This window comes from Cherax quadricarinatus, chromosome 37 (assembly GCF_038502225.1).
Source record: "Cherax quadricarinatus isolate ZL_2023a chromosome 37, ASM3850222v1, whole genome shotgun sequence".
In the NCBI taxonomy this organism is placed as follows: Eukaryota; Metazoa; Arthropoda; class Malacostraca; order Decapoda; family Parastacidae; genus Cherax; species Cherax quadricarinatus.
Window position 1 is genome coordinate 2,047,059 of NC_091328.1, and position 23,712 is coordinate 2,070,770.

The 23,712-nt window shown below is 43.0% G+C and overlaps 1 protein-coding gene across 2 annotated transcripts in view; it reads left to right on the plus strand.

Moving 5' to 3' along the window:
- The window catches only part of mAChR-A (muscarinic Acetylcholine Receptor, A-type), a 346,594-nt gene that overhangs the window by 265,560 nt on the left and 57,322 nt on the right, over positions 1-23,712 (plus strand). For both annotated transcript variants that reach the window (XM_070091770.1, XM_070091771.1), the window contains exons 5-9: positions 874-964; positions 5,697-5,848; positions 12,010-12,162; positions 15,385-15,519; positions 18,318-18,524. In XM_070091770.1, coding sequence (XP_069947871.1) covers positions 874-964; positions 5,697-5,848; positions 12,010-12,162; positions 15,385-15,519; positions 18,318-18,524 — 738 coding nt within the window. The remainder of the gene's footprint in view (positions 1-873; positions 965-5,696; positions 5,849-12,009; positions 12,163-15,384; positions 15,520-18,317; positions 18,525-23,712) is intronic.

Sequence of the window (23,712 nt, forward strand, 5' to 3'; positions counted from 1 at the left end):
ACACTGTGAGTGCTGGTCAACACTGTGAGTGCTGGTCAACACTGTGAGTGCTGGTCGACACTGTGAATGCTGGTCGACACTGTGAGTGCTGGTCAACACTGTGAGTGCTGGTCAACACTGTGAGTGCTGGTCGACACTGTGAGTGCTGGTCGACACTGTGAGTGCTGGTCAACACTGTGAGTGCTGGTCGACACTGTGAGTGCTGGTCAACACTGTGAGTGCTGGTCGACACTGTGAGTGCTGGTCAACACTGTGAGTGCTGGTCGACACTGTGAGTGCTGGTCGACACTGTGAGTGCTGGTCGACACTGTGAGTGCTGGTCGACACTGTGAGTGCTGGTCGACACTTAAGTTATCTCTAACAAAAATAGAAATACAACGTGTTTAATAATAATTAAAATAGTGATAATAGTAATTATAATAATTATAATTATAACTACTATTACTATTTTTATTATTATCATTATCATTAGTATATTATTATTATTATTATTATTATTATTATTATTATTATTATTATTATTATTATTATTATTATTATTATTATTAATATTATTATTATTATTATTATTATTATTATTATTATTATTATTATTATTATTAATATTATTATTATTATTATTATTATTATTATTATTATTATTATTATTATTATTATTATTATTAATATTATTATTATTATTATTATTATTATTATTATTATTATTATTATTATTATTATTATTATTATTATTATTATTATTATTATTATTATCATTATCATTAATACTATTATTATTATCATTATCATTATCAATACTAATATTATTGTTATTATTATTAGTGTTGTTGTTACCACCATCATTATTATCATTATTCTCCTGGTATAATGCAGATACGATGTGCTCAACGGGACCAACTACACATCACCGGTGTTAAACACACAACCTTATGTTCCAGTCATCGATAGATACTCCATATACGAGGTATAATGACTGGTGTTGTGTTTGTGAGGTATAATGACTGGTGTTTGTGAGGTATAATGACTGGTGTTGTGTTTGTGAGGTATAATGACTGGTGTTTGTGAGGTATAATGACTGGTGTTTGTGAGGTATAATGACTGGTGTTGTGTTTGTGAGGTATAATGACTGGTGTTGGTAGTGTGAGGTATAATGACTGGTGTTGTGTTTGTGAGGTATAATGACTGGTGTTGTGTTTGTGAGGTATAATGACTGATGGTGGTATTGTGAGGTATAATGACTGGTGTTGTGTTTGTGAGGTATAATGACTGATGGTGGTATTGTGAGGTATAATGACTGATGCTGTGTTTGTGAGGTATAATGACTGGTGTTGAGTTTGTGAGGTATAATGACTGGTGTTGTGTTTGTGAGGTATAATGACTGGTGTTGTGTTTGTGAGGTATAATGACTGGTGTTGTGTTTGTGAGGTATAATGACTGGTGTTGTGTTTGTGAGGTATAATGACTGGTGTTGTGTTTGTGAGGTATAATGACTGGTGTTGTGTTTGTGAGGTATAATGACTGGTGTTGTGTTTGTGAGGTATAATGACTGGTGTTGTGTTTGTGAGGTATAATGACTGGTGTTGTGTTTGTGAGGTATAATGACTGGTGTTGTGTTTGTGAGGTATAATGACTGGTGTTGTGTTTGTGAGGTATAATGACTGGTGTTGTGTTTGTGAGGTATAATGACTGGTGTTGTGTTTGTGAGGTATAATGACTGGTGTTGTGTTTGTGAGGTATAATGACTGGTGTTGTGTTTGTGAGGTATAATGACTGGTGTTGTGTTTGTGAGGTATAATGACTGGTGTTGTGTTTGTGAGGTATAATGACTGGTGTTGTGTTTGTGAGGTATAATGACTGGTGTTGTGTTTGTGAGGTATAATGACTGGTGTTGTGTTTGTGAGGTATAATGACTGGTGTTGTGTTTGTGAGGTATAATGACTGGTGTTGTGTTTGTGAGGTATAATGACTGGTGTTGTGTTTGTGAGGTATAATGACTGGTGTTGTGTTTGTGAGGTATAATGACTGGTGTTGTGTTTGTGAGGTATAATGACTGGTGTTGTGTTTGTGAGGTATAATGACTGGTGTTGTGTTTGTGAGGTATAATGACTGGTGTTGTGTTTGTGAGGTATAATGACTGGTGTTGTGTTTGTGAGGTATAATGACTGGTGTTGGTAGTGTGAGGTATAATGACTGGTGTTGTGTTTGTGAGGTATAATGACTGGTGTTGGTAGTGTGAGGTATAATGACTGGTGTTGTGTTTGTGAGGTATAATGACTGGTGTTGTGTTTGTGAGGTATAATGACTGGTGTTGTGTTTGTGAGGTATAATGACTGGTGTTGTGTTTGTGAGGTATAATGACTGGTGTTGTGTTTGTGAGGTATAATGACTGGTGTTGGTAGTGTGAGGTATAATGACTGGTGTTGTGTTTGTGAGGTATAATGACTGGTGTTGTGTTTGTGAGGTATAATGACTGGTGTTGTGTTTGTGAGGTATAATGACTGGTGTTGTGTTTGTGAGGTATAATGACTGGTGTTGTGTTTGTGAGGTATAATGACTGGTGTTGTGTTTGTGAGGTATAATGACTGGTGTTGTGTTTGTGAGGTATAATGACTGGTGTTGTGTTTGTGAGGTATAATGACTGGTGTTGGTAGTGTGAGGTATAATGACTGGTGTTGTGTTTGTGAGGTATAATGACTGGTGTTGTGTTTGTGAGGTATAATGACTGGTGTTGTGTTTGTGAGGTATAATGACTGGTGTTGTGTTTGTGAGGTATAATGACTGGTGTTGGTAGTGTGAGGTATAATGACTGGTGTTGTGTTTGTGAGGTATAATGACTGGTGTTGGTAGTGTGAGGTATAATGACTGGTGTTGTATTTGTGAGGTATAATGGCTGGTGTTGTGTTTGTGAGGTATAATGACTGGTGTTGGTATTGTGAGGTATAATGACTGGTGTTGTGTTTGTGAGGTATAATGACTGGTGTTATGTTTGTGAGGTATAATGACTGGTGTTGGTATTGTGAGGTATAATGACTGGTGTTGTGTTTGTGAGGTATAATGACTGGTGTTGTGTTTGTGAGGTATAATGACTGGTGTTGTATTTGTGAGGTATAATGACTGGTGGTGGTATTGTGAGGTATAATGACTAGTGGTGGTATTGTGAGGTATAATGACTGGTGTTGTGTTTGTGAGGTATAATGACTGGTGGTGGTAATGTAAGGTATAATGACTGGTGTTGGTATTGTGTGGTATAATGACTGGTGTTGTGTTTGTGAGGTATAATGACTGGTGTTGGTATTGTGTGGTATAATGACTGGTGTTGTGTTTGTGAGGTATAATGACTGGTGTTGGTATTGTGAGGTATAATGACTGGTGGTGGTATTGTAAGGTATAATGGCTGGTGTTGGTATTGTGTGGTATAATGACTGGTGTTGTGTTTGTGAGGTATAATGACTGGTGTTGTGTTTGTGAGGTATAATGACTGATGTTGGTATTGTGAGGCATAATGACTGGTGCTGGTATTGTGATGTATAATGACTGGTGTTGGTATTGTGAGGTATAATGACTGGTGTTGGTATTGTGAGGTATAATGACTGGTGTTGGTATTGTGATATATAATGACTGGTGTTGTGTTTTTGAGGTATAATGACTGGTGTTGGTATTGTGTTTGTGAGGTATAATGTCTGGTTTTGTTTGTGAGGTATAATGACTGGTGTTGGTATTGTGTTTGTGAGGTATAATGACTGGTGTTGGTATTGTATTTGTGAGATATAATGTCTGTTACTGTGTTTGCGAGGTATAATGACTGGTGTTGGTATTGTGTTTTTGAGATATAATGACTGGTGTTGTGCCAGTGAGGTATAATGACTGGTAGTGTGTCTGTGAGAGATAATGACTGCTGTTGGCATTGTGTTTGTGAGATATAATGACTGGTGTTGAGTTTGTGAGGTATAATGACTGGTGTTGTGTCTGTGAGGTATAATGACTGGTATTGTGTTTGTGAGGTATAATGACTGGTGTTGAGTTTGTGAGGTATAATGACTGGTGTTGTGTTTGTGAGGTATAATGACTGGTGTTGAGTTTGTGAGGTATAATGACTGGTATTGTGTTTGTGAGGTATAATGACTGGTATTGTGTTTGTGAGGTATAATGACTGGTATTGTGTTTGTGAGGTATAATGACTTGTATTGTGTTTGTGAGGTATAATGACTGGTATTGTGTTTGTGAGGTATAATGACTGGTATTGTGTTTGTGAGGTATAATGACTGGTATTGTGTTTGTGAGGTATAATGACTGGTGTTGTGTTTGTGAGGTATAATGACTGGTGTTGAGTTTGTGAGGTATAATGACTGGTGTTGTGTTTGTGAGGTATAATGACTGGTGTTGGTAGTGTGAGGTATAATGACTGGTGTTGTGTCTGTGAGGTTTAATGACTGGTATTGTGTTTGTGAGGTATAATGACTGGTGTTGTGTTTGTGAGGTATAATGACTGGTGTTGAGTTTGTGAGGTATAATGACTGGTATTGTGTTTGTGAGGTATAATGACTGGTGTTGTGTTTGTGAGGTATAATGACTGGTATTGTGTTTGTGAGGTATAATGACTGGTGTTGTGTTTGTGAGGTATAATGACTGGTGTTGTGTTTGTGAGGTATAATGACTGGTGTTGGTAGTGTGAGGTATAATGACTGGTGTTGTGTCTGTGAGGTTTAATGACTGGTATTGTGTTTGTGAGGTATAATGACTGGTGTTGTGTTTGTGAGGTATAATGACTGGTGTTGAGTTTGTGAGGTATAATGACTGGTATTGTGTTTGTGAGGTATAATGACTGGTGTTGGTATGAACTCGACCTAACGTAACACAAACTCACAAAAAACACGACCTCACAAAAACACGACCTCACAAAAAATCACAAAAAACAGGACCTCCCAAAAACACGACCTCACAAAAAATCTCAAAAAGCACGACCTCACAAAAAACTCAGCCTCACAAAAAAACACCTCACAAAAACACGACCTAACATAACAAAACCTCAAAAACACGACCTCACAAAACACAAGACCTCGTTTTACACTATCCATTTGGAGGGTGTGTGGGGGGGGGTGTAAGGGGAAGTGAGGGAAGCAGAGAGAGGGGGAGAAAGAGGTGGGGGTGTTAGGAGAGACAGACAGATAAATGGAAGGTAATCAAGAGATAAGAGAAGAAATAATGTAAACAGTAGTGATGTATAGCAGCATTCCTCTTCCTCCTCCTCTCATCCAGACTGATGTTTCTGATTACCTAGCCCTGTCACTCAGGTGCTTCTGATTTCCTATCTCCCTTACACTGTCTGTTCTGATCGTCTGTCTGTCTGTCTCTGTCTCTGTCTCTGGCTCTTTCTTTCTCTATCTCTCTATCTCTCTCTCTCTCTCTCTCTCTCTCTCTCTCTCTCTCTCTCTCTCTCTCTCTCTCTCTCTCTCTCTCTCTCTCTCTCTCTCTCTCTCTCTCTCTCTCTCTCTCTCTCTCTCTCTGTCTCACACACACACACAGACTGTTCTGATTGTCTCCCACACAGACTGTTCAGATCTCCTCTCACCCAGACTGTTCTGATTGTCTCCCACACAGACTTTTCTGATTGTCTCCCACAGACTGTTCAGATCACCTCTTACACAGACTGTTCTGATAGTCTCTCTCACAAACTTTTCCGATTGTCTCCCTGGCAGGTGGTACTGATCGCCGTGGTGGCTGGCTTCCTCTCCATCGCCACTCTGCTGGGCAACCTGATGGTCATGATTAGCTTCAAGATTGACAAACAACTGCAGACAATCAGCAACTATTTCTTGTTTTCCCTAGCAGTGGCTGACATCACGATAGGGTGAGTGGGGAGAGAGGGGAAATAGAGGGGGAAGGGAGGGGAAGAGAGGGAAAGAGAGTAAAGGGAAGAGTAGATTAATTAGGGAAGGGAGAGAGACTAGGAATGGAGGAGAGGAGAGGATAGAAGAAAGGGTTGTAGTGGAAGGCGCGAATAAACAGGAATTATTGTTTTTTCTCTCCCCATAATATTCTTTGATATATTCTGTGTGACAGTTACATTGTGGGAACAGAAGGTAGTTGGTAGTTATGTCTCCCCCCCTGTCATATTCCATCACACAGGATGGGTTCCCCTGTCATATTCCATCACACAGGATGGGTTCCCCTGTCATATTCCATCACACAGGATGGGTCCCCCTGTCATATTCCATCACACAGGATGGGTTCCCCTGTCATATTCCATCACACAGGATGGGTCCCCCTGTCATATTCCATCACACAGGATGGGTCCCCCTGTCATTCCATCACACAGGATGGGTTCCCTGTCATATTCCATCACACAGGATGGGTTCCTCTGTCATATTCCATCACACAGGATGGGTTCCCCTGTCATATTCCATCACACAGGATGGGTTCCCTTGTCATATTCCATCACACAGGATGGGTTCCTCTGTCATATTCCATCACACAGGATGGGTTCCCCTGTCATATTCCATCACACAGGATGGGTTACAATGTCATATTCCCTCACACAGGATGGGTTCCCTTGTCATATTCCATCACACAGGATGGGTTCCACTGTCATATTCCATCACACAGGATGGGTTCCCTGTCATATTCCATCACACAGGATGGGTTCCCTTGTCATATTCCATCACACAGGATGGGTTCCCCTGTCATATTCCATCACACAGGATGGGTTCCCCTGTCATATTCCATCACACAGGATGGGTTCCCCTGTCATATTCCATCACACAGGATGAGTTCCCCTGTCATATTCCATCACACAGGATGGGTTCCCTGTCATATTCCACCACACAGGATGGGTTCCCCTGTCATATTCCATCACACAGGATGGGTTCCCCTGTCATATTCCATCACACAGGATGGGTTCCCTGTCATATTCCATCACACAGGATGGGTTCCCCTGTCATATTCCATCACACAGGATGGGTTCCCCTGTCATATTCCATCACACAGGATGGGTTCCCCTGTCATATTCCATCACACAGGATGGGTTCCCCTGTCATATTCCATCACACAGGATGGGTTCCCCTGTCATATTCCATCACACAGGATGGGTTCCCCTGTCATATTCCATCACACAGGATGGGTTCCCCTGTCATATTCCATCACACAGGATGGGTTCCCCTGTCATATTCCATCACACAGGATGGGTTCCCCTGTCATATTCCATCACACAGGATGGGTTCCCCTGTCATATTCCATCACACAGGATGGGTTCCCCTGTTATATTCCATCACACAGGATGGGTTCCCCTGTTATATTCCATCACACAGGATGGGTTTCCCTGCCATAGTCCATCACACAGGATGGGTTCCCTTGTCATATTCCACCACACAGGATGGGTTCCTCTGTCATATTCCATCACACAGGATGGGTTCCCCTGTCATAGTCCATCACACAGGATGGGTTCCCCTGTCATATTCCATCACACAGGATGGGTTCCCCTGTCATATTCCATCACACAGGATGGGTTCCCCTGTCATATTCCATCACACAGGATGGGTTCCCCTGTCATATTCCATCACACAGGATGGGTTCCCCTGTCATATTCCATCACACAGGATGGGTTCCCCTGTCATATTCCATCACACAGGATGGGTTCCCCTGTCATATTCCATCACACAGGATGGGTTCCCCTGTCATATTCCATCACACAGGATGGGTTCCCCTGTCATATTCCATCACACAGGATGGGTTCCCTGTCATATTCCATCACACAGGATGGGTTCCCCTGTCATATTCCATCACACAGGATGGGTTCCCCTGTCATATTCCATCACACAGGATGGGTTCCCCTGTCATATTCCATCACACAGGATGGGTTCCCCTGTCATATTCCATCACACAGGATGGGTTCCCCTGTCATATTCCATCACACAGGATGGGTTCCCCTGTCATATTCCATCACACAGGATGGGTTCCCCTGTCATATTCCATCACACAGGATGGGTTCCCCTGTCATATTCCATCACACAGGATGGGTTCCCCTGTCATATTCCATCACACAGGATGGGTTCCCCTGTCATATTCCATCACACAGGATGGGTTCCCCTGTCATATTCCATCACACAGGATGGGTTCCCCTGTCATATTCCATCACACAGGATGGGTTCCCCTGTCATATTCCATCACACAGGATGGGTTCCCCTGTCATATTCCATCACACAGGATGGGTTCCCCTGTCATATTCCATCACACAGGATGGGTTCCCCTGTCATATTCCATCACACAGGATGGGTTCCCCTGTCATATTCCATCACACAGGATGGGTTCCCCTGTCATATTCCATCACACAGGATGGGTTCCCCTGTCATATTCCATCACACAGGATGGGTTCCCCTGTCATATTCCATCACACAGGATGGGTTCCCCTGTCATATTCCATCACACAGGATGGGTTCCCCTGTCATATTCCATCACACAGGATGGGTTCCCCATATTCCATCACACAGGATGGGTTCCCCTGTCATGTTCCATCACACAGGATGGGTTCCCCTGTCATGTTCCATCACACACGATGGGTTCCCCTATCATGTTCCATCATCCCCTGTCATATTCCATCACACAGGATGGGTTCCCCTGTCATATTCCATCACACAGGATGGGTTCCCCTGTCATATTCCATCACACAGGATGGGTTCCCTGTCATATTCCATCACACAGGATGGGTTCCCTTGTCATATTCCATCACACAGGATGGGTTCCCCTGTCATATTCCATCACACAGGATGGGTTCCCCTGTCATATTCCATCACACAGGATGGGTTCCCCTGTCATATTCCATCACACAGGATGGGTTCCCCTGTCATATTCCATCACACAGGATGGGTTCCCCTGTCATATTCCATCCACACAGGATGGGTTCCCCTGTCATATTCCATCACACAGGATGGGTTCCCCTGTCATATTCCATCACACAGGATGGGTTCCCCTGTCATATTCCATCACATAGGATGGGTTCCCCTGTCATATTCCATCACACAGGATGGGTTCCCCTGTCATATTCCATCACACAGGATGGGTTCCCCTGTCATATTCCATCACACAGGATGGGTTCCCCTGTCATATTCCATAACACAGGATGGGTTCCCCTGTCATATTCCATCACACAGGATGGGTTCCCCTGTCATATTCCATCACACAGGATGGGTTCCCCTGTCATATTCCATCACACAGGATGGGTTCCCCTGTCATATTCCATCACACAGGATGGGTTCCCCTGTCATGTTCCATCACACAGGATGGGTTCCCCTGTCATATTCCATCACACAGGATGGGTTCCCCTGTCATATTCCATCACACAGGATGGGTTCCCCTGTCATATTCCATCACACAGGATGGGTTCCCCTGTCATATTCCATCACACAGGATGGGTTCCCCTGTCATATTCCATCACACAGGATGGGTTCCCTTGTCATATTCCATCACACAGGATGGGTTCCCCTGTCATATTCCATCACACAGGATGGGTTCCCTTGTCATATTCCATCACACAGGATGGGTTCCCCTGTCATATTCCATCACACAGGATTGGTTCCCCTGTCATATTCCATCACATAGGATGGGTTCCTCTGTAATATTCCATCACACAGGATGGGTTCCCCTGTCATATTCCATCACACAGGATGGGTTCCCCTGTCATATTCCATCACACAGGATGGGTTCCCCTGTCATATTCCATCACACAGGATGGGTTCCCCTGTCATAGTCCATCACACAGGATGGGTTCCCCTGTCATATTCCATCACACAGGATGGGTTCCCCTGTCATATTCCATCACATAGGATGGGCTCCCCTGTCATATTCCATCACACAGGATGGGTTCCCCTGTCATATTCCATCACACAGGATGGGTTCCCCTGTCATATTTCATCACACAGGATGGGTTCCCCTGTCATATTCCACCACACAGGATGGGTTCCCCTGTCATATTCCATCACACAGGATGGGTTCCCCTGTCATATTCCACCACACAGGATGGGTTCCCCTGTCATATTCCATCACACAGGATGGGTTCCCCTGTCATATTCCACCACACAGGATAGGTTCCCCTGTCATATTCCATCACACAGGATGGGTTCCCCTGTCATATTCCATCACACAGGATGGGTTCCCCTGTCATATTCCATCACACAGGATGGGTTCCCCTGTCATATTCCATCACACAGGATGGGTTCCCCTGTCATATTCCATCACACAGGATGGGTTCCCCTGTCATATTCCATCACACAGGATGGGTTCCCCTGTCATATTCCATCACACAGGATGGGTTCCCCTGTCATATTCCATCACACAGGATGGGTTCCCCTGTCATATTCCATCACACAGGATGGGTCCCCCTGTCATATTCCATCACACAGGATGGGTTCCCCTGTCATATTCCATCACACAGAATGAGTTCCCCTGTCATATTCCATCACACATAATGGATGCAATCCGCCATGTTCCATTCAATTCTTTTCATGTACAGAATTAGCACTCTGGAACACACCGCCAGCTATAGTACTGCAAATGTAAAAACAATACCGATATTCAAGAACAGCTGGAGAAGCATTTAGCAGATATAAAATTCCACTAGTTACATGGTGTCCTGGTGGTGGTGTCAGGACCTTCAGAACCTACATGTTTAGTATAAACCACTCAGTCAAGACTCCTCGGTCAGCTCTGATTGTTTCTGATGTCTGGAAAATGGCATAAGTTCCAGTGACTAGGAATGCTCTGGTTTAGGATTCTGAGGGGAGAGAGGAGCGAGATGTTGCCTGGTACACTCGCTTCCTCACTTAAACCATATAAAACCCACATTAAACTCACATTAAACTCACAGAAAACTCATCAGGATTCTTGTGTATATTTATTAGACGGGGAATTCTGAAGTCAAGAGACTGTTGATGGTTGTTCATGAACTGCATCAGGACGATCACTTAGCGACTAGAAAACTTAGTCAATAATAGTAATAGTAGTGGTAGACGTAGATGGTTGTGATAGTCATGGTAGAACTAGTGGTATTAGAAATATAACCAGTAGTACACACAGCTCTGTGAGTGACAGTAGAGTAACACAAGTAGTTAAGATAGTAACAGTAGTTAAGATAGTAACAGTAGTTAAGATAGTAACAGTAGTTAAGATAGTAACAGTAGTTAAGATAGTAACAGTAGTTAAGATAGTAACAGTAGTTAAGATAGTAACAGTAGTTAAGATAGTAACAGTAGTTAAGATAGTAACAGTAGTTAAGATAGTAACAGTAGTTAAGATAGTAACAGTAGTTAAGATAGTAACAGTAGTTAAGATAGTAACAGTAGTTAAGATAGTAACAGTAGTTAAGATAGTAACAGTAGTAATTTAGTATATGTAGTTGTAGTTCGGGTCTACCATCCACTTCCATCTCTACTGTTAATTCCATGAGGTGTTTCCATTATGGTATATTCCACCCCTTCCCCCCTTGTTTTCATGGTGACAGTGAGCGGAGGGAGTGGAGGGTGGGGAGAGAGCCTTCTGCTATACTATCCTTGACACACTTATCAAGATAATACAAGATAGTCCCTAATCTAGATAGAAGTAGACAGTTCATCAGAGTAGATAGTCTCGGTGTGGACTCCCAAGTACTCTGCTATCTGCCGTTCCCTTATGCTCCTAGGTACTACCATGTACTCCCAGGTAGTATCATGTACTCCCAGGTACTCCTACGTACTAGTATTTACTCCCATGTACTCTTAAATATTATAAACAATTTATGTAAACAATAAGTAACTGGAAAGAATTGAAATCCAAGGATTTCCAGTCTAGTCCCTCATCTGATTTAAATGTTGATAATCCCGATTTTCACAATAATAATAATAAAATAGCAATTTTCACATATAAACAATAATAATTATGATTCAATATAATACTCGTGACGTTCTTCTCCGTGTTATTTATCTCCTGCTGTGATGCTGCTGCTGTGATGCTGCTGCTGTGATGATGCTGTGATGATGGTATCAGGCTGGTCTCCATGCCTTTCTTCACCCTCTACACTCTGATGGGTTACTGGCCTCTGGGACCTCTGGTTTGCGACACTTGGCTCGCCCTCGACTACCTGGCCTCCAACGCCTCGGTCCTCAACCTACTCATCATCTCCTTCGATCGGTACTTCAGGTAAGAGGATTGTGAGGGAGGGAGGGAAGGAAGGAAGAAGAGAGGGAAAGAAGGAAGGAAGAAGGGAGGGAAGGAAGGATTAAGAGTGAGTCTGAGTGGGGTGGCAGAATGAGAGAAAATGGTAAAAGGGTGTAAAGAGTGCGTGAAGAGAGGTAGAGATAACTGTTAAAGAATAGGGCGAACGAAGGATAACAGGCCAGATTCCTATTAAATGTGAAGAAAGGAATACCTACCCTGAGAGAAACATTGCTATCCCTTGAATGGTGGTGGGCGATGTTTCGACGCCTGGCAAAAGTTGGCTAAGATCCACCTAATGCATTGCAACAACATCAGAGTGGTACGCTTAGTGCTTACTGCTCTGAAAGGGAAGATGTCCCAGTATTGACAATCACGAATTCCACCCGTACATAACGTGTAGCAGATAGTTGCAACACCCACAGTGTGCTGCTGTACTATTCTGTGTGATAGTCACATTGTGCAAAGGATATAGCAATATCCCTCTGTCATATTCCATCACACAGGATGGGTTCCCTGTCATATTCATTTATTCCGTCTCACAAATTACATCATACAGGATGGGTTCCCTGTCAATTTCCATCACATAGGATGGATCTTCTATCAAATTCCATCACACAGGATGGATCACCTGTCAATTTCCATCACACAGGATGGATCTTCTGTCAAATTCCATCACACAGAATGGGTTCCCTGTCAAATTCCATCACACAGGATGGGTTGCGTATCAAATTCCATCACACAGAATGGGTTCCCTGTCATATTCCATCACACAGGATGGGTTGCGTATCAAATTCCATCACACAGAATGGGTTCCCTGTCATACTCCATCACACAGGATGGATTCCCTGTCATATTCCATCAAACCATACCTCGGCCGGGATTGAACCCGCGGTCATAGAGTCTCAAAACTCCAGCCCGTCGCGTTAGCCACTAGACCAGCTAGCCACAATAAGATTCATCCAACTAGGTATATTTCTACACCATAGGAAGGTTAGCACAGGCACCACTGTGACGGCAGTGAAGGGACTTGAGCTAGAGTTCGTCACAGCCACGCTAGCTGGAGATTCGTCTGTAAAAACTTGCATTTGTGGTCACAGAGGTGCCTGTGCTAACCTTCCTATGGTGTAGAAATATACCTAGTTGGATGAATCTTATTGTGGCTAGCTGGTCTAGTGGCTAACGCGACGGTCTGGAGTTTTGAGACTCTATGACCGCGGGTTCAATCCCGGCCGGGGGTATGGTTTGTTTGCAATCGTGTCATTACGATTTCTTGAGTCATATTCCATCACACAGGACGGGTTCCATACAAGAAATAACGAAATATTTTAGTCCGTGCTGGTAGACTTCAGTAAGGTGATATTACCGTGCAACAGTTACGGCACCTCCATAACATTCCACGCAGCAGCTCTGGAGAGACTATCACCCGGAACTTACCATCTCTCAGGATGGTGGAGACAGAGAGAACAGGGGAGGAGAGGTGGCAGCTGGCTACTAGCTGGTACTTGATTAGACCCAGCTAGCTGACAGCTGGTACTTGATTAGACCCAGCTAGCTGACAGCTTGGTACTTGATTAGACCCAGCTAGCTGACAGCTGGTTCTTGATTAGACCCACCTAGCTGACAGCTGGTTCTTGATTAGACCCACCTAGCTGACAGCTGGTTCTTAGACCCAGCTAGCTGACAGCTGGTTCTTGACTAGACCCAGCTAGCTGACAGCTGGTTCTAGATTAGACCCAGCTAGCTGACAGCTGGTACTGATTAGACCCAGCTAGCTGACAGCTGGTACTTGATTAGACCCAGCTAGCTGACAGCTGGTTCTTGATTAGACCCAGCTAGCTGACAGCTGGTTCTTGATTAGACCCAGCTAGCTGGCAGCTGGTTCTTGATTAGACCCAGCTAGCTGACAGCTGGTACTTGATTAGACCCAGCTAGCTGACAGCTGATACTTGATTAGACCCAGCTAGCTGACAGCTGGTTCTTGATTAGATCCAGCTAGCTGACAGCTAGTACTTGGTTAGACCCAGCTAGCTGACAGCTGGTTCTTGATTAGACCCAGCTAACTGACAGATGGTTCTTGATTAGACCCAGCTAGCTGACAGCTGGTTCTTGATTAGGCCCAGCTAGCTGACAGCTGGTTCTTGATTAGACCCAGCTAGCTGACAGCTGGTTCTTGATTAGATCCAGCTAGCTGACAGCTGGTTCTTGATTAGACCCAGCTAGCTGACAGCTGGTACTTGATTAGACCCAGCTAGCTGACAGCTGGTACTTGATTAGACCCAGCTAGCTGACAGCTGGTACTTGATTAGACCCAGCTAGCTGACAGCTGGTTCTTGATTAGACCCAGCTAGCTGACAGCTGGTACTTGATTAGACCCAGCTAGCTGACAGCTGGTACTTGATTAGACCCAGCTAGCTGACAGCTGATACTTGATTAGACCCAGCTAGCTGACAGCTGGTACTTGATTAGACCCAGCTAGCTGACAGCTGGTACTTCATTAGACCCAGCTAGCTGACAGCTGTACTTGATTAGACCCAGCTAGCTGACAGCTGGTTCTTGATTAGACCCAGCTAGCTGACAGCTGGTTCTTGATTAGACCCAGCTAGCTGACAGCTGATTCTGATTAGACCCAGCTAGCTGACAGCTGGTTCTTGATTACACCCAGCTAGCTGACAGCTGGTTCTTGATTAGACCCAGCTAGCTGACAGCTGGTTCTTAATTAGACACAGCTAGCTGACAGCTGGTTCTTGATTAGACCCAGCTAGCTGACAGCTGGTACTTGATTAGACCCAGCTATCTGACAGCTGGTTCTTGATTAGACCCAGCTAGCTGACAGCTGGTTCTTGATTAGACCCAGCTAGCTGACAGCTGGTTCTTGATTAGACCCAGCTAGCTGACAGGTGCTACTTGATTACTCAGGTAGCTGACAACTGGTAACTGACAGACCCAATAGGAGACAATAGATACCTGTCAATCCTCACGAGTCACTTTCTCTCCCACAACACAGAACTTTCTCTCCCACAGCACAGAACTTTCTCTCCCACAGCCTACAGTAAGGAACTTTCTCTCCCACAGTACAGAACTTTCTCTCCCACACTACAGAACTTTCTCTCCCACAGTACAGAACTTTCTCTCCCACACTACAGAACTTTCTCTCCCACAGTACAGAACTTTCTCTCCCACACTACAGAACTTTCTCTCCCACAGTGTGACGCGACCACTGACCTACAGGGCCAAAAGAACAACGAGAAGAGCAGCTGTGATGATTGGGTCAGCCTGGATCATCTCGCTCATACTGTGGCCACCTTGGATATACTCATGGCCGTATATAGAGGGCCACAGGTATGTCATCAGGCTTGTAATGTCCTCAGGTGGTATACAGGCTTGTAGTATCCTCAGTGTGTAATATGTGAGACACAGGTGTTTTTATCTGTGAGACACAGGTGTTTTTATCAAATATGTTAGACACAGGTGTTTTAATCTAGTATGTGAGACACGTGTTTTTATCTAATATGTGATACACAGGTGTTTTCTAATACGTGAGACACAGGTGCTTTTTTAATACGTGAGACACAGGTGTTTTTTTAACACGTGAGACACAGGTGTTTTTATCTATTATGTGAGACACGGGTTTTTTTTTTAATATGTGAGACACATTTGTTTTTTCTAATACGTGAGACACAGGTGTTTTTATTTAATATGATACACAGGTGTTTTTATCTATTATGTGAGACAGGTGTTTTTATCTATTATGTGAGACAGGTGTTTTTATCTATTATGTGAGACAGGTCTTTTTATCTAATGTGAGACGCAGGTGTTTTTTATCAAATGTGTGAGACATGGGTGTTTTTATCTAATATGTGAGACACAGGTGTTTTTAATGAAACACAGGTGTTACTTTTTAATAGTATATACTCCCACCTACTCCCACCTACTCCCACCTACTCTCACCTACTCCCACCTACTCCCACCTACTCCCACCTACTCTCACCTACTCTCACCTACTCCCATCTACTCCCACCTACTCCCACCTACTCCCACCTACTCCCACCTACTCTCACCTACTCCCACCTACTACCACCTACTCCCTCCTACTCCCACCTACTCCCTCCTACTCCCACCTACTCCCACCTACTCCCACCTACTCCCACCAACTCCCACCTACTCCCACCTACTCTCACCTACACCCACCTACTCCCACCTACTCTCACCTACTCCCACCTACTCCCACCTACTCCCACCTACTCTCACCTACTCCCACCTACTCTCACCTACTCCCTCCTACTCCCACCTACTCCCACCTACTCTCACCTACTCCCACCTACTCCCACCTACTCCCACCTACTCTCACCTACTCCCACCTACTCCCACCTACTCTCACCTACTCCCACCTACTCCCACCTACTCCCACCTACTCTCACCTACTCCCACCTACTCCCATATACTCCCTCCTACTCCCACCTACTCCCACCTACTCCCACCTACTCCCACCTACTCCCACCTACTCCCACCTACTCCCTCCTACTCTCACCTACTCCCACCTACTCCCACCTACTCCCACCTACTCCCACCTACTCTCACTTACTCCCACCTACTCTCACCTACTCCCACCTACTCCCTCCTACTCCCACCTACTCCCTCCTACTCCCACCTACTCCCACCTACTCCCACCTACTCCCACCTACTCCCACCTACTCTCACCTACTCCCACCTACTCTCACCTACTCCCACCTACTCCCACCTACTCCCACCTACTCTCACCTACTCTCACCTACTCCCACCTACTCCCACCTACTCTCACCTACTCCCACCTACTCCCACCTACTCCCACCTACTCCCACCTACTCTCACCTACTCCCACCTACTCCCACCTACTCCCACCTACTCCCACCTACTCCCACCTACTCTCACCTACTCCCACCTACTCCCACCTACTCCCACCTACTCCCACCTACTCCCACCTACCTCGTCACAGCAGTTGCCTCATTTACAAAAGTTTTCTTGGAGTAATTTACAATAATTTACAATTTACAATAATTTACAATAATTTACAATTTACAATAATTTACATCTCGTATTTTTCCTGATATTTATTGATTTATGGAAAATATATTTTATACATTTTTATTACTAATTTTCTGTTATTTAAATAAATTATTTTGACAAGTATTGATCATATTATTATTATTATTATTATTGTTATTATTATTATTATTATTATTATTATTATTATTATTATTATTATTATTATTATTATTATTATTACTGTTGTTGTTATTATTATTATTGTTATTATTATTATTATTATTGTTATTATTATTATTATTATTATTACTGTTGTTGTTATTATTATTATTGTTATTATTATTATTATTATTGTTATTATTATTATTATTATTATTATTATTATTATTATTATTATTATTATTATTATTTTTTATTATTATTATTATTGTTATTATTATTATTATTATTATTATTATTATTATTATTATTATTATTATTATTATTATTATTGTTATTATTATTATTATTATTATTATTATTGTTACTGTTGTTATTATTATTATTATTATTATTATTATTATTATTATTATTATTATTATTATTATTGTTATTATTATTATTATTATTATTATTATTGTTGTTGTTGTTGTTGTTGTTATTATTGTTGTTGTTGTTGTTGTTGTTGTTGTTGTTGTTGTTGTTGTTGTTGTTGTTATTATTGTTGTTATTGCCATTATTTTTATTAATACTATAATTATTATTGTTGCTGCTGTTATAATTATTATTATTATCAGGTTAAATAGGTAAATCTGTAAGGGTTATATAGGAACTGTGCCAGGCTGTATTCCGTGGCTGGTCTTCCCATCCACTCTATCCTTGACTCCCCCCCCCATCTATTTCTCTCTATATTACCATCAATAACCCCCTCCCTCCCCCACCCTCCTCTATATTACCCCCACAATCATCTCACTCTTTTACCCTCCCCCCTCCATTAACAGCACCACCCCACTGGTGCCCTCTACACCACTCTCTCCAGAGCTCCATCTACTGGCTTCTCATGACTGATATTGTCTATTGTCTCTCTATCTACCAGCTCCTCATGACTGGCATTGCCTATTGCCTCTCCTGAACAGGACGGTGCCGGCGGGTGAGTGCTACATCCAGTTTATTGAGACTAACGAGTATGTGACCTTCGGTACTGCCATCGCTGCCTTCTACTTGCCTGTCACTGTCATGTGTGGCCTCTACTGGAGGATCTGGAGGGAGACAGAGAAGAGACAGAAGGATCTGACCAACCTGCAGGCGGGCAAGAAGGATCCCAGTAAGAGATCCAACTCCAGGTGAGTGCCGCTTAGAGGGTAATGTTCTGAGGGGAAAAGAAGGATCGTGTGTGTGTTTACTGCAGTGTTGGTTGAAGATGTGGTTCTTGTGAGAGGTGTTGGAGAAGCCAGGGTCGCTCAGGGTCACTGATAATATTGCTAGAGTTACCCATGAAATGTCAGGTAAGTGGACACAGGTACAACTGATGTGGCATTTTGATTTGTGGCAAGGTTTTGCTCCTGGAGAGCGAAACGTTGCCATAATAAAATGTCCTATGAGTTGCATCTGTGTCGACTTATGTAGGTGTCAGTGGTTTCTTGTCTGTCTTTCTGTCTGTTTATCTCTCTGTATGCGTCTGTATTAGTGTAGTCGTGAAAATGTCTGGAGAGAGAGAGAAAGAGGTGAGAAGAATCCCTGAGCTGAGGGAAGATGATGTGTTGCGTGATGTGTTGTGTGATGTGTGTCAAGCGCTGAGTGATGTGTTGCGTGAGGCGCTGCGTGAGGCGCTGCGTCAGGCGCTGCGTGAGGCGCTGCGTGATGTCTTCCTACCTTCCTCTCACGTTCCTTCTCTCTCTCCTAACATTTACTCATTTAATTCCCTCTCTACCTTATTTGCAAGTCTGGATTCATTCTCCTTTTTTAATCCTCATTATACGCATCACTTGTAGTTGAGAGGGACAAGTAATTATTTACTCCCTGATTTACAACCACAATTTTCATAATATATTTTTTGCTATTGGAAATTCCTTCCCTACAACCTCAAGAAAATCTCGGGTATTTTTTCTTAATGGTTTGTATTTTTGACAGCATGACGGCTTCTCCACGTTTTTTTTTTTCGACTCCTTGTGCTTTTTTCTGGTGTTATTCACGGCTGCTAGCAGAGTTTTGATGGCACGCATCTGTTTTGGCACACCCCACAGCTGTCTCCACAGAGAGATACTTCTGTCAGTACCTTCGTAATGGCTAGGATTGCTGGCGAGTCAGACTCAGGTGTGTGTCTGTGATATACCTGCAGGGGCGACTGCTCACCTGAGAGTCTCAGGTGTGTGTCACACCTGAGGAGGGGACTGCTCACCTGAGAGTCTCAGGTGTGTGTCACACCTGCACGGTGACTGCTCACCTGAGAGTCTCAAGTGTATACTTCTTCCAGCACACCTGGAGGGGCAAATTAAACCTCGATATACCTTTAAGAACAACGTAAATCCCTCAAACTACCAAGCATACCTCTGCCTAGCGCCCACAACCCAGCCATTACGAAACATCAGAAAGCCTTTATATTAAATATTCTAGAATATATATAGTATTGCATTTTATTTCGTTCTTTGATTCACTATACATATTTAACTTAGTTTCATTACAGTTCGCGTTGCACTTAACTAATTACAGGTGCACGACGACCACTATAACCTACCCACAGTTTCAAGACTCTCCAAAGAACTATTCAAGAAGGTGATAACTGGTAGTCCCTCAGTCTCTTTCTTACATTTATTTTTCTCTTTCTCCCAACAGCATCAAAACAAAAATCTCAAAAAAAAAAAAAATCTCGTAGTTACAAAATACAGACAATTCTCTTACGAAGATGTATATTGTGTGATTTTTTTTTTAGTGGGGGTTGAAAGATTGTGTCAGTCACAATCATGATTAATTGTGATTGTTTCAGTTGCATTTATGGAAGTGTTACTGTAGAGAGGAGCTCTGTAACAGAGTTCACTCTATGTTATCTTGTTGATGGTAAAGCCTAATGTATACTGGGAGGTGTATGTCTCTCAGTGTATGTATACTGGGAGGTGTATGTCTCTCAGTGTATGTATACTGGGAGGTGTATGTCTCTCAGTGTATGTATACTGGGAGGTGTATGTCTCTCAGTGTATGTATACTGGGAGGTGTATGTCTCTCAGTGTATGTATACTGGGAGGTGTATGTCTCTCAGTGTATGTATACTGGGAGGTGTATGTCTCTCAGTGTATGTATACTGGGAGGTGTATGTCTCTCAGTGTATGTATACTGGGAGGTGTATGTCTCTCAATGTATACTGAGAGGTGTATGTCTCTCAGTGTATGTATACTGGGAGGTGTATGTCTCTCAGTGTATGTATACTGGGAGGTGTATGTCTCTCAGTGTATGTATACTGGGAGGTGTATGTCTCTCAATGTATACTGAGAGGTGTATGTCTCTCAGTGTATGTATACTGGGAGGTGTATGTCTCTCAGTGTATGTATACTGGGAGGTGTATGTCTCTCAGTGTATGTATACTGGGAGGTGTATGTCTCTCAATGTATACTGGGAGGTGTATGTCTCTCAGTGTATGTATACTGGGAGGTGTATGTCTCTCAGTGTATGTATACTGGGAGGTGTATGTCTCTCAATGTATACTGAGAGGTGTATGTCTCTCAGTGTATGTATACTGGGAGGTGTATGTCTCTCAGTGTATGTATACAGGGAGGTGTATGTCTCTCAGTGTATGTATACTGGGAGGTGTATGTCTCTCAGTGTATGTATACTGGGAGGTGTATGTCTCTCAATGTATACTGAGAGGTGTATGTCTCTCAGTGTATGTATACTGGGAGGTGTATGTCTCTCAGTGTATGTATACAGGGAGGTGTATGTCTCTCAATGTATACTGAGAGGTGTATGTCTCTCAGTGTATGTATACTGGGAGGTGTATGTCTCTCAGTGTATGTATACAGGGAGGTGTATGTCTCTCAATGTATACTGAGAGGTGTATGTCTCTCAGTGTATGTATACTGGGAGGTGTATGTCTCTCAGTGTATGTATACTGGGAGGTGTATGTCTCTCAGTGTATGTATACTGGGTGGTGTATGTCTCTCAGTGTATGTATACTGAGAGGTGTATGTCTCTCAGTGTATGTATACTGGGTGGTGTATGTCTCTCAGTGTATGTATACTGGGAGGTGTATGTCTCTCAGTGTATGTATACTGGGAGGTGTATGTCTCTCAGTGTATGTATACTGAGAGGTGTATGTCTCTCAGTGTAAGTATACTGGGAGGTGTATGTCTCTCAGTGTATGTATACTGGGAGGTGTATGTCTCTCAGTGTATGTATACTGGGAGGTGTATGTCTCTCAGTGTATGTATACTGGGAGGTGTATGTCTCTCAGTGTATGTATACTGGGAGGTGTATGTCTCTCAGTGTATGTATACTGGGAGGTGTATGTCTCTCAGTGTATGTATACTGGGAGGTGTATGTCTCTCAGTGTATGTATACTGGGAGGTGTATGTCTCTCAGTGTATGTATACTGGGAGGTGTATATCTCTCAGTGTATGTATACTGAGAGGTGTATGTCTCTCAGTGTATTTATACTGGGAGGTGTATGTCTCTCAGTGTATGTATACTGGGAGGTGTATGTCTCTCAGTGTATGTATACTGGGAGGTGTATGTCTCTCAGTGTATGTATACTGGGAGGTGTATGTCTCTCAGTGTATGTATACTGGGAGGTGTATGTCTCTCAGTGTATGTATACTGAGAGGTGTATGTCTCTCAGTGTATGTATACTGGGAGGTGTATGTCTCTCAGTGTATGTATACTGGGAGGTGTATGTCTCTCAGTGTATGTATACTGGGAGGTGTATGTCTCTCAGTGTATGTATACTGGGAGGTGTATGTCTCTCAGTGTATGTATACTGGGAGGTGTATGTCTCTCAGTGTATGTATACTGGGAGGTGTATGTCTCTCAGTGTATGTATACTGAGAGGTGTATGTCTCTCAGTGTATGTATACTGGGAGGTGTATGTCTCTCAGTGTATGTATACTGGGAGGTGTATGTCTCTCAGTGTATGTATACTGGGAGGTGTATGTCTCTCAGTGTATGTATACTGGGAGGTGTATGTCTCTCAGTGTATGTATACTGGGAGGTGTATGTCTCTCAGTGTATGTATACTGGGAGGTGTATGTCTCTCAGTGTATGTATACTGGGAGGTGTATGTCTCTCAGTGTATGTATACTGGGAGGTGTATGTCTCTCAGTGTATGTATACTGGGAGGTGTATGTCTCTCAGTGTATGTATACTGGGAGGTGTATGTCTCTCAGTGTATGTATACTGGGAGGTGTATGTCTCTCAGTGTATGTATACTGGGAGGTGTATGTCTCTCATTGTATGTATACTGGGAGGTGTATGTCTCTCAGTGTATGTATACTGGGAGGTGTATGTCTCTCAGTGTATGTATACTGGGAGGTGTATGTCTCTCAGTGTATGTATACTGGGAGGTGTATGTCTCTCAGTGTATGTATACTGGGAGGTGTATGTCTCTCATTGTATGTATACTGGGAGGTGTATGTCTCTCAGTGTATGTATACTGGGAGGTGTATGTCTCTCAGTGTATGTATACTGGGAGGTGTATGTCTCTCAGTGTATGTATACTGGGAGGTGTATGTCTCTCAGTGTATGTATACTGGGTGGTGTATGTCTCTCAGTGTATGTATACTGAGAGGTGTATGTCTCTCAGTGTATGTATACTGGGTGGTGTATGTCTCTCAGTGTATGTATACTGAGAGGTGTATGTCTCTCAGTGTATGTATACTGGGTGGTGTATGTCTCTCAGTGTATGTATACCGAGAGGTGTATGTCTCTCAGTGTATGTATACTGGGTGGTGTATGTCTCTCAGTGTATGTATACTGAGAGGTGTATGTCTCTCAGTGCATGTATACTGGGTGGTGTATGTCTCTCAGTGTATGTATACTGAGAGGTGTATGTCTCTCAGTGTATGTATACTGGGTGGTGTATGCCTCTCAGTGTATGTATACTGAGAGGTGTATGTCTCTCAGTGTATGTATATTGGGTGGTGTATGTCTCTCAGTGTATGTATACTGAGAGGTGTATGTCTCTCAGTGTATGTATACTGGGAGGTGTATGTCTCTCACTGTATGTATACTGGGAGGTGTATGTCTCTCATTGTATGTATACTGAGAGGTGTATGTCTCTCAGTGTATGTATACTGGGAGGTGTATGTCTCTCAGTGTATGTATACTGGGAGGTGTATGTCTCTCATTGTATGTATACTGAGAGGTGTATGTCTCTCAGTGTATGTATACTGGGAGGTGTATGTCTCTCATTGTATGTATACTGAGAGGTGTGTGTCTCTCAGTGTATGTATACTGAGAGGTGTATGTCTCTCAGTGTATATATACTGAGAGGTGTATGTCTCTCAGTGTATGTATACTGAGAGGTGTATATCTCTCAGTTTATGTATA